At 40.2% G+C, this 13126-nt stretch overlaps 1 protein-coding gene across 1 annotated transcript in view; it reads right to left on the bottom strand.

Moving 5' to 3' along the window:
* Positions 1–5728: 5728 nt before the first annotated feature.
* LOC104955472 (tensin-3-like) overlaps positions 5729–13126 on the bottom strand; it is a 36790-nt gene continuing 29392 nt past the window's right edge. The window contains exons 8-12 of the mRNA XM_010782799.1: positions 11274–11351; positions 10913–11081; positions 10760–10828; positions 9908–9937; positions 5729–9200 (exon numbers count right to left, since the gene is read on the bottom strand). Coding sequence (XP_010781101.1) covers positions 9059–9200; positions 9908–9937; positions 10760–10828; positions 10913–11081; positions 11274–11351 — 488 coding nt within the window. The 3' untranslated portion in view covers positions 5729–9058. The remainder of the gene's footprint in view (positions 9201–9907; positions 9938–10759; positions 10829–10912; positions 11082–11273; positions 11352–13126) is intronic.

Genomic DNA, 13126 nt, shown 5'->3' with positions numbered 1-13126 from the left:
AGGGGAATTATTAAGTTAGTCTTGGGAAAAATAGACTGAGTGATAGCCCAGAGGTAGCTATTTTTACTTCAAGAAGACTGTGATTTTAGAGTCTGAGGGGGTTCTAAATGATCCCTCATAATCTAGTAATAGTAATCTAGTCCAACCTAAATTGTAGTCTATGCTAAATGTGGGCTATAGGCCATGGTTTACACTCGCCTCTTTACATTCCGGTCATGGCGGACACATCCCTTTATTATTTTGGTAACCATCGCTTTTAGGAATCTAAAGGGAAAATCTAACATTAACTGTTCTAAGCTTTCATTGGATTCTTTCAATGGTTAAACCAAGGAGAACCTTAATGAGCGTTGGGAGTATCAGTTCCGACTGTACCTTGAATTTTCCTGTTCATCATCCTAATTCAACACACACACCCATCAAGAAGTAGTTCATCCGAGAAGAATGATTGCACACAAGATGTTTCCAGGTATCTTTGTACATTTCTTTGGTGCAGACTGTGGTTCCAGCTCAAAACGCACTGGAACTGTAAGAAAGCCATACCTAAACTGAGCTATCAAATTTCTGGCAACCGAAATTGACAATACAGTCATCTTAAAGATAAGAGAGAACCTGTGCCTAGGGGAAAGTTATATAAGCCTTATATACTTAACATATGGGCAAAATATTACAAACTTTCAAGTACGGAAAGCTAGCTCCAAATGCTAAGGAAATATCCATCTCTACATGTTCTTGTTTATGATTTGTGATATTAACTCCAAATTCAGGCACTTAAAACCGCCCTTATCTATTTAGGCCAATTTCTTGAGGCGCCTGCTTGTGATTGGATAGAATTTTGGCTTCCAACTTTGGCATTTCATCTTGGTTGGAATCCAAAAATTAGATCATACGCATTTGTTGTTGATTTTTGTAACATGAAGGATAGTTTAAGAATCGGTAAGTATCGTATCGACCTATGAACTGACATCTTTCAAACCCAGCCCCTAATGCAAAGCAATCAAGACTACCCATATGCTTTTTTTTCCTCTTGGCCTCTCTGTGCTCTATGCGTCAACGGACATAATTCGTACACATGACACAGCAGCTCACGTTAATAGATTTGAGAGGGAGACGGTCAGACAATGGAGGCCCTCGGGGCAATCAGATGCATTTAGTCCTTCATTTCCCCTCTCCGGCGTTACCCAGCGGCAACCCCTGGTTGAATTCTGAGGGGTGTCGACAGGAGAGATGTGGGGCCAGTGACAAGGCAGAATTACTCGGACGGCCTGTGCGCCATTGGTAGCCATCCTCACAACAGCCCAGTTCTATTCTGTCTGCACTCTCCATTTTCTTTCTCACTCCACTCAGAGTTAATTTGTTTACTCAGTTTTCTTTTTAATATACCTCAGGTTCAATGATTTTTTGTTCCCCCCTGACTTTCCCGCGCGCGCGCTTCTTTTTAGCGGCTCAGCATTCTTTCATTGACAGCAGACGGACGGAACGGAATATGGGTCATTGCATGCAAACAATTTATGGCTGTACAAAAACTGAATGAGAATACTGATAAGGGCAAAAAAGGAAAATAAGAGTTTTAACAGCAGAAGGCGAACAGCACAGGCAAACATCAACTACTAACTCCCTTGTTCCCCATTCTGTTTCCCGTGCACAAACAAATGCCAACCCCAAAGACAGGAAGTAAAAGAGAAAGGGTAACAGAATGATGCAGAAGACGCGGAAGAATAATAAACAAACATAACCTGAACAATGAACCAAGAGGTACGTCCGCAACTAGGGGAAAACAATGTGGAAGAGAGGGCAGGAAAACGGGCGCAAAGAGAAGCACAAACCAACTTGAAAGCAAACTTAGCACAATACCCTAAACGTCACTAACATGCTACTTGTCTAAATCTTGAAGAAAAAGCTGGAAACTATCTTGCGACGTCTGATCCTCCTTTTCATAGCATCGATTTCCGTGCCATTTACGTTATCGGGTTATCAATATGTAATTGCATTTGTAGTAACTAGGAACACTCTTTAATGGGAAACAGCAAAACTGAAAACAGTGAGTGCACTGCACCTGAAAAAAAAGAAAGTGCCAGGACTACAGTAGGTTTGGTGTTAATAGATTAATATACCCATCGTTGACTTTACTGACTTGAAAAATTAACCATTACTTTTTCTAACCAGCTGTAGACTGGGGCTTTGAATTTTAATAGACAAAAACAACGCAAAAACTTACTGAGCTGAAAGACTCGTAAAATCGCTCCTAGGCTCTGACTTGATGATAAATGATCATCCTATCCGTCACCACAAGCAACCACCTTTCAACATAACCACAAAGTAGGCTTTTGTTGATAAAGCATTTTATGCTTTTTATTGAAAGCAGGCCGGGGAAGAAAGACCTAATAAGCATGCGTCCCAACCTCCGACTGGCGCAGCTGAACGCACCCTGAACAGCAAAAGTGAGCATCGCATTTAATTATCGATGCGCAACTACCATCCGAGAGCCAACCGACCACCACACACATACACACCATACACAGCATACAGCACACACACACACACACACACACACACACACACACAGCGACACCACAGCACACACAACACACACACACCACACACACAACACACACACACACACAGCACACAACACACACACGCACACACGCACACACACAACACCATAATCGGCCTCCCTCATTAGCGGTATTGGGGGGATGCTGATGGTAATGCAAGTTAATTGTTGGCTCCTGGTTGGTCTGGGCGCAGCGGGAGCTCTTTGTGTGGGGGAGCCATTATCCGGCCCCCGCCGCCTGCGAGACAGATTCATTAAGATTGACGTGATACCCAAGTACCCCAGGCCTTTTGTGCATGTGCTGTGTGTGTGTTTGTGTGTGAACCAGTAATCGTCTCAGTTAGTATACCAGAAACAATGGCAATGAAGAGGCCGGCCCGTAAAGGCCACTGCTTTCTCCATTATGGTGGACTGAAGAGCACGTAGGCCAGAAATCTTGATTGGCGTGGCATAGTGTGTGTGTGCGTGCAGTGTGTGTGCGTGCGTGCATTGTGTGTGCGTGCGTGCGGTGCGAGTGTGCGTGTGTGTGGCGTGCGTGCGATCGTGCACGTGTGTGTGAAGAACTTTCTGAAAGTGTGCCACACTCTATCGTATGGAGATTCCGCAGCGTGTTAGGAACCATTGTTGTGGTTATATCCTTGCTGCGCTGTTGAAGGGTCAAAACAAAATCAGTTTCACTATGATGAGTAGAGCATTGACGCCATCCACTGGTGCCGTGGCGCACATCGGCGCAGACATTATTATCGCGGCCCGCACGGTGGGGTGACTGCAGGCATTGGCGGAGTTGATTTAGTGCTGTTCGGCCCCCACTCGTGTCAACCTCCGAGTTTACACGGGTTCGAGCCCCCACGCTCATCAACAATCGTGTCTTGTCGTTTTGCAAACAGCGAACCGTTTTGATTGGCAGATAGGCCAAACAGGTGTAGCCTTATTGAACGATGGCATGATGAATGCATATTTATCCGCCCATTCCTCATTAAAACTGCGGTTTTCCACGTCAACTTTACGCTTGAGACCCATTGACAGTGACATTTTTGCGTGCCTGGTAAACAATTTTCTTCCGTTTCCCACCAATCAGGAAACGGTATTAATAAAAAGGCTGATTCCTTTCCCTGCCAATCAGGACTGCTTTCAGTTTATTACCCCAGATACAGGCTTATAAGAAAAGAAATTCAATAAAGTGAACATATTAATCAATTAAATATATAATTGATTATGATTTTCATATATATATATATATATATATAAATCTCTGGCCCCCAAAAGTGTCTCTTGGATTCATTTGTTGATGACCTCTGATGTAGAGGAACTCTGATTTCTGGTTACATGTACACTTGTAGTGATAACCAATATGGGTCAGCGATATCTGAGTTAAAAAAATCTTAAATAACCCTACCGACAGTCATATATTCAGATGAAGAAAGGGGCAAAATGCCCCTTAAAATGATCAGAAACTACAGAAAAAATGTCAATAATAATATAAATCTAGCTGTCTATTGTCCGTTGGGCAATGTTATGCTGTTGATTATGTTCTGGCCATTTGTCCATCACATTCGAACATTTTTGGCAGACCCAAATGGTGATTAAGAATAGTGTGAAAATTGTGAAATCACTGCAGTCATAGGTCTTCCAGTTACCCTTTACTAAATGACAAATACACATTACCGCTGTCAGTTGTCATGAAGGGCTATATCCTATTTGGTCGTTGGCTGTAGTCTTTTCAGTATGTTCAAATGCAACTTTTTTGGCCCAGGCAAAGTGAGGCGTCACACCAGTCAGCTCTGTCAACACTTTCCTGATGTCTGTTATGTGTGTTTGGGCCTTTAACTCCCAAAGCAAGAAACATTTTTTCAGTTCACCAGAAATTATAATCTTATTTACCAATTTCTAAAACATCCGCCAGGCTAAATTTGTGGATGAAATAAAGAATGCGGAAATTTCCAACTGCAGTTATTTCCAGAACTTCCCATAAACTATGCATAATACTTATAAGACGGCTATTAAGAGCGAAACAAAAGCTTAAATAGAGGAACTTTCTCCAGTTTTCTCTTGAATAAACAAATGAAATGCACAAACAAACGATTGAACACTTGTCTTTTGAACATCAAGAGTGTGCTTATTATTTACTCATGTTTTCACCATTGCATTTAAATCTGGGCTAAAAACACAGTCAAATCGGCAACCATTACTCATTTTCAAGAGTTTCCCTAACATTTAGTTTAAAACCTGATTTATGCATCATAACATTTACACACAAATCCTGCAGATCCAATATTGCCACATTTTTCAAGAAAGAGATACTCATAGGGACTATACAGGAAGTATTTTCATAATTTCATAATTTCACAGCATATCTTTTGAATCATCCAACCTGATTTACAGTAATACAAACAGAGACGTAAAAAATATGTAACCATTTAAAAGGATTAACCCTTACAATTCAGCGATCTTTTCTCCCTCATGTACTGTAGCTTTAAGTTTGGTAAAACCTTTTCCTTTAACCTATTCTGTATCGGCTTCATCGGCTTCAATATTCATTATTCTCTCTGTAGTATTTACTAAACACTATATATACCCTAAGTATCTTAACTCTAATAGTGCAGAGAATGTTTAGGTAAAGTATCAACACCACAGTGTAAAAATCCACTCTACTCAAAATGTAACATTATTAAAGATGCCTTACCAGCTAAATCCTCTGAAATGTAGTGCAGAAGAAGCATAAAGTGCAGTTGCTTTAAATAGAAACATAAACAAAAAAATAATACTAGAAATAGATAAATAAGTAATGTATTTATTTAAGTACCTCAAGGCTATACTTAATCAAATAACTTTAACGTTCCCGTTCAGATAAACAGTGAAGCCGTCATTTCTAGCACTATATATAATCAAATCATGAAAAAACACTAAATACTAACCATATTTGGTGCAGTGACAAAGCACCACATGACATTTTTTTTTTTAATCACCAAGTCTCTCGCCCTAGTCATAGTCAGCCCGTGTCCCTTCAACCCTCCAGATCAAAAATAGGAGAGGGATTATTTGTGGGCCGGTGTGGTTTTAGTGTGTAAGATGGAGTGTGTGTTTGCTCCCCTGTGCAGCCAGAGCAGCAGTGGCGCACTTAGCATGGGCTTTAAATAGCTAACTCAAATAAAGTGAGAGAAGGCCGGGGATCAGAGGCTGAGAGGGACTCTGTGTGGGAGGCATTCCCGAACAGGAAGCCGGCCTTTGGATTTCCAAACAGCTTTTCGTAGGGCGAGCAATGCCAGGAATGTGATGTCGTCCAGCGGCGGCTGTGAAAACCGCCAGGCCACCAGGTGCTGGTGGGTCGCCTGACAGGAAGTGCAGCAGGAAGTGCAAGCAGAGGACAAAATGGCGGCAGGTGACTCAGCAGAGAGAGGACAGGAGCCAAACTGAAGGTTACTACCCAGAGCAAACTCTCTCCGAGTAATCTGTGAAACGGAAGACAACTCCCCCTATACCAAGGAGCCTCTTTCTCACCGACTAACCGCTATTCCACACTTTGCCTCCTTTTTTACACACTGTGTTAAATTTCTATTCTCTATTCTTTCGCATCCTTTTTACCTTTTGACGGCCTTCTTTGTGTGCAGGCTGTGGGAAACTTTCCCGCGATGGTGAGGTCATCCACCACCGACATCACCCCCAGCCCCCACTCAGACACTCACACACACACCATCAGTGCAACCCCCCCTCTCAACCTACCATGCTGTCCCCCTTTCTCCCAGGCCAGGCAGGACTGGGATGTGTCCCCACGTCTCTGTCCCACTTCCAGTTCCTCAGCTCCCTCCACAGAGCCTGAATAGAGCCTCATTCAAACCTGGTATCTGATGATCTGGCCTCTAAAAAGTCTCGAGCAGCATACAGAAGCTGGAGACAGACAGATCAGCAGATGTCCGAGGCACCTGGAGGCCTACTAGGCATTTAAACCACCTTTTTTCGGTCATGTGCACACCCTCGGATGTTCTTTTTCTCAAACGCACACAATGGCTTGGACACACTTTGACAGTGCCAAGTTTATTCAAGAGGGTGGTTCTTACTGCATGTGTCAACCTGCTCCATTAGCAACTGTTTCTTGCTATACAAATGTGGTTATAGAGGAGAGAAACAAAATAAGTGCCGTAAAATCAGAAACTGAGTATTTGTTGAATATTTCTAGTTCTGTGCATTTGAGAGCTCAACCCATCCATACTTATATTCAGAGTAAAGTGGGAAGTTTGGTGGCTGCTTACTGCCATCTATTGGCAAAACGGTTATCTACAACTTTTTACCTTAAAAGGTCAGTTTATTGCACGATCATGAAACGGCATATTGCAGATACACAGGAAGTTTAAGTGTTACTTGTTAATTATTTGTTTTGAACTTGCATGATTTAACAAAAGACCAAAACCACCAATTCATCTGCTAACAAGTATTGTGTAAGTATCGAAGTCTGAGCTGCTTCTTCTGTGCCATAGAGCTCAGTTGTTGTCCAAATACTTTTAAACACAACAATGAGCAAGATGACAAGTGACATCCTAACCTCGAACACACAAAATGTACTTTATTTGCACCAAATGTGGATTTATCCACTGCTCAAAATAGTCCTTAACAAATGCCCTTTTACTTCTGTCTTGCTACCAAGACAATTACCAACACCTCGATTTACCTGAAAAATTCCCATTTTTCATTGCTCTCTTTTGATGTCCTCCTGGGGTGACAACTCTCACACTTTTTCCATGATTCATGACAAATCGTTCACCTTTTTCTCCTCTTCATAATTCTTAAACGTTTTCTGGCACTGTACAGCACCAATAAAACTATGACTCTAAAGTCTACTTTCTCAAACTGGACATCAATACACCTGTTATTAGTTTCCGCTTTGGTTGGAAAATCCTCCGTATTTTTGGGGTCACAATGTTGGCAAGTATGGCTACCCATGCCAGTAAGCCGTTGTGTTTTTCATTTTGTCAACCCTAACCCTAACTCACTGAACTCTTCCTGTATGCCTGGACTGCATGTTGATCATTCAGTTGTTGCCTTGCACTCACCTGCATGACAGATTGCCACCGACAGGTTAGGGATATTGGCTAACACATTGTTTTGTTTTTTTGTCGAGTTTTTTATATAAAAAAATTAACAGAAAACAACACAATCCCCGTATTTTAAAAAAGTAACTCAAATAAAAATGTTCTCATTAGAAAACTTTACAAAGTTTAAAAGGGTGCCATTATCCTTCATTGTACCATAGGGGAAGAACATTTGTTGAACCACTATCTCAAAAACCCTGGACTAACCCTTTTTCAGTTTGAATGTAGCATACAGTGTTTTGGATCCTTCGTGAATTCAACAATTTTTTTTATGATGCCTTGAAACTAAAACATCTATTTTGATTCATTAAGTTATTAATTAACTACTAACATACTTAAAATATGTTTGTCATGAATCAAAATAAAAAATGATCACTGAAATAGTACATAGGCAAAAACAAAGTGTTATCTGATTCGTTTCGGTTACTGTCAACTTTCATTAATAAAATCAGTTAAACAAGATGACTGATAAATAAAAGAAGCTGTGAATGGAAAGAAATACTGAGGTGAACTGTTGTGTTAGACATTTCTCACAGTGACTGTATTTTTTCTCTTATTAGAGAAAATCTGAATATACTTTTAATGGCACAATAAATCTGTATTGGAGTTACTGTGAAGGGAACATTTTGACATCTATATTAATAATACAAGTATACATACACGGGCAGTTTACGTAACTCACTGGTATGTAAAATACTAAAACAATATGTGACATAGATTCTGAGGTTCACTGCCTTAAACCCTAATGTACAGTATGTTAATATACAAAAATATATGACAAGTATATTTAGGAAAATGAAAGACTTTCACAAATCAGTAAAAAGCGATAAATACTATAAACACAACTCAAAAAATCCATCTTAAGTACAAAGCGACCAACTTCGTCATGTGAGAGAATAGTTGGTTTTCTTTTAACAAATTAAAATGGACCGGTGGTTTGTACAAAAATGACTTTAAAACCTGATATACACATTTTTACCAAAAATTAACGCTTTTAGAATTATACCCTTGATTAAAATATGTGTTAATGGGAAGAATATCTGATATTCACCAATGGGCAAAGTCAGTGTTATATAGTACATTTGAAGATACAGGTCAGATAAAGGGGTCAGGATCTGACTTGTATATTAGATCCTCTGGGAAAGAATGTATGGTTTTATACAAAAGTAGTAAAAAGGTCCAATGACGCATCTTGAAGTAGTTACAGCCTCCTTCTGAAAAGTTTAACTTTTTAAATGGCCGTCTCGGCTCCCTCTGGTGGCGGCATCCTGCGGTGCAGTCAGTACAAAATACACGTGTGTTCTGCAGGATGGACCAAATGGAGTCAGTGGGTTCATAGTTGTTGGCTCTTCTTTTTCGATATCCAACCACATGATTTTGAGTTTGGATGTTGATCCCCAGTCCAGGCTCTCCTGTCTGCTCACTTCTTATGTGAGCCAATCATGACTTTTGAGACAAAGTTGACGATAGCGCTGGCCGGCTGCTCTGGGTCGTGTTCAGCAAACAGATGGCACACATTTTCAGTCTCGCTCTGAGCTTTCCTGGCTACAAAGCCAAAGATCCTGGAAGAAAGGGACAAAGAAGGACAAGACTATTTATACAAGAGCTTAACTCTTGTCTTAAATTACAATCGTGAGCAGGTAGAAGTGCAGAGTCTTGCTTAAATGTGTGAAATTGTTGTAGGTTTGGAGTTTCCTTTTTGAAAAAATAAAACCTCTCATAACCTTCATCCATCAAAAGACCATTCTCCATCCAGATTCTCAGTAAGTTGAGAGACATATTTTTGTTGAAATACAGCTATAGGTTTGAGTTTTGTGGAACCCTTATGATCTTTGCTGCACGTCATTCCCCATGTATCTCTATTCTGTCACCTCTCTACTGTTGACTCAATTAGAATACTTTTAATATTTATAACTTTTAATAACTTACCTTAAAAAAAGACTGTGTAGCTATTGAGATTCTGTGTGGTAAACCTCTGATGTAACATTATCAAACAGTCTCAGCACTGGCCAATTTCCATGGAACCAAGATAAACCTCTTTATAGTCTATTTATATAATAGCGGTACTTAATGCATCTATTGGTTGCATGTTCTTTTTGTCTTCCTGCAACCCCTGAGACGACTCTAGGCCATGATTTAGTAGTTGTATCAGTTGAGTGAAGATGTAACTTTCCTTGTATTTAATCAAGAAACTGTCAAGACAATGTTTAATACAATCTTGTAGAGAGCAATAAAAGAGACAATAACCGAGTTAAGAACATGAACTTACTTTGCAGTAGAAGCGCTGCCTCTTGTCCATCTGTTTGGGACAGAATAACATTAGAATAACACACACGTTATGACACTGTCAGTGGCTAAGCAGGACTAGGAACTAATAATCATATTCCAATTTATGTCAAAATCGGCATTCATCTTATAAACTGATACAATCAACATCATGATATGTATAGCCCTGCTCCCTCATAGATAAAACGGCATAAAAGTGCAGCGAATAAAGTAACATTTAGGCCAGTATTTATTTCAAAGTACCAATGCTTATAATGTGGTGATTTTGGTCTATATCCTTATTAGAAAAATCAGTTTGCAAAGTATAATTTGATTAGGCATGATACACAACAAGCAGGATCTGTTTGGTTATGAAGTTGATGCCAACTTGAAAAATACAGCGATCTGGTTCCAAAAATGTATAAATGGATTTTCTCTCATTTAAGAATATTGAATCATTTTAAATATGTGAATTCCTTCCTCTTAAATGTTCTCCTTCAATCTCGACGTTTTTTCTCACATATTTACAGGATTTATCTTGGAAATGTGGCCCCCCTCTCTCAGCTCTGTGATTAAGTCTTTCATAGATAGAAGCTAATGTTAAATATATATTTTCTTTCATCAACTTAAAATGAATAACCACTTCTTTGCAACTGTTTTCCAAATTGATGTAGAGGTAGCTTTCAGCATGAATGTGTATCACTGTGTGTTTTCAATGTGGCTTTTAATAAAACCACTTATTGAGAGGATTGTGGAGCATAGTAGTAGCAATATGCTCATTCCAATGGTTTCTTTAAGAATATACAGTACACCAATATGGAAAATATTGTTGGACTTCTTGTCACTGAATACTCACTTCCTGCCCTGCGGGTCCAGAGAACAGAAGATGACCGTGTTGACAGCATAGTGTCTCCTGAAGAACAACCTGCAGGAACAAACAGAGACAGTCTGTGTTAACATGTGGCCTCACGTCTGTATCTGTGTGTGTTCTGTCCGCACTAACACTCACTTCCTCTGGTTGTCAGTGAGCGTGATTCCCTGTGCCGACACTTTGAAGTGGACGACGGTGGAAGGCGGAGGGGGGTCCATGGAGAGCGTCATCATGGCTGCCTTCTGAACCGCCTGATGTCCCGTCAGAGACTCCAGCTCCACGGAGCCCAGGTACCATACGTTACACGCTGCACACGATATGAAGAGACAGTTCAACAAATATACAGCTTGAGTTATCGTCTAGTTGTTTGCTCACTGACACAAAGCAAAGGTGCATTTTGTTGCAAATATAAACTTCATTGAGGTTCCAAATGAGGAGGGTGTGTGTTCATAACAAGTCAAACACAGATTTGTATACACATGTGGTGTCTGTTCCGTACCTGCTCCCTGTTTGAGGAGCTCGGCTGCTGAGTTTGTCGCTGTCTGTGCAGGTGAGTCCGTCAGGTCCTCCACAGGGTCTGAGAACAACATCACACAAAGATTACTCACCAAGAAACACACAAATTACATCTGTATGCAATCAATGCATTTGTACCAGGCATGCTCTCACTTAGACACATACACATACGTACGGACACAAAAAGTATCTGGAATGGCCTATTACAAAGTAAAGTGAAACTAAAGTCACACATTTGACTACATACTGTAAGTAAGGTGTCCTACTTTCAATTATACATATAATTATCTGTAAATCACATGTTAATAAAAAAAAGCTTCTGCTTTTCTGTATTGAAACCCAATATCTATTTGCTTTGAGACGTGGCATTGTGTGTGTAGCAGTAAACTGTGTGTGAAAACTGTGCTGCTCTCTTTTTATGCTTTAATTTGTGTGTTTGTGGCTGTAGCGGCTGTGGTTTCATATTGTTTGAACATCTCTAGTTGCCTTGTGGATCCTTTATTGATTTAGTGCCAGGTTGTTTAAGTTGTGTGGCTTCATAATGCTAGTTGCACCCACCGTGGTGTCCCTAGCCCTTTTTGTGTTTTGTTCTTTTTTTAAATGTATTCTCGTGAGGGGGGAATAGAGGTTGTATATTCATAATTGATAGATTGATCAAGGGTTTCGTTGCTTAAGTTGTTCCACGTTTTAATTTAATCCAGTTTAAATACAAAATGTAAAGCAGAAACAGTACATTTTAACTGACAACTTTTTAAATGTGTTCTACTAGTCCAACACTGTCCATCGCTGGTCCTATAAAACAATTATTGGTCTTCAATATACCAACTATTCATTTTAACATGTAAAAATATGATACATGATAATATGAAGATTTTTGGCACTCAATGGGACTCTGAGCGCTCCTCTTAAAAGTGATGCTGGAGGTTGATACCTAGCTCTCCTTCCACACACTAAACTATCTTGCGACTCTGATCTCTTTTTCATAGCATTTTCCGTCATTTATGTTATCGGTTATAATATGTAATTGCATTTGTAGTAACTAGGAACACACTTTAATGGAAAGCAAAACTGAAAGTGAGTGCACCTGAAAAAAAAGAAAGTGCAGGACTACAGTAGGTTTGGTGTTAATAGATTAATATACCCATTGACTTTACTACTTGAAATTAACATTACTTTTTCTAACAGCTGTAGACTGCTTTGAATTTTAATACCAAAACAACCAAAACACTGAGCTGAAAGACTGTAAAATGCTCTTTAGCTCTGACTTGATGATAATGATCTTCCTATCCGTCACCACAAGCAACACCTTTCACATAACACAAAGTAGGCTTTTGTTGATAAACATTTATGTTTTATTGAAGGATACTCTACGATACATAATAAAAAGGTGTCCTTCAGAGTGTCGAGACCACACAGTCGTGAGGTAGTGTGGCGACAGACGGAACGTTTGAGTAGGCGACTGTCTCCATCACACACACCACACACACACACACACACACAACACACACAACACCACACACACCACACACACCACACACACACACACACACACACACACACACACCAACACACACACACACACACACAACACACACACACACACCACCACACACACACACACACAACAACACACACACACAACACACACACACACACACCACACACAACACACACACACAACACACACACAACACACACACACACAACACACACACACACACACACACACCACACACACCCCGATGATCTACTTTACGCTACTGAGTGAAAACGACTAAGTCCCACGCAAGTCAACGCGTCAGCTCACAACCCCTGCGTAGAATATTGCCAAAAGAA

This window comes from Notothenia coriiceps, unplaced genomic scaffold (assembly GCF_000735185.1).
Source record: "Notothenia coriiceps isolate Sejong01 unplaced genomic scaffold, NC01 NC01_scaffold00024667, whole genome shotgun sequence".
NCBI lineage: Eukaryota > Metazoa > Chordata > Actinopteri > Perciformes > Nototheniidae > Notothenia > Notothenia coriiceps.
Note: the sequence above shows the minus strand (reverse complement) of the source record. Positions and strands in the feature narration are given on the sequence as shown.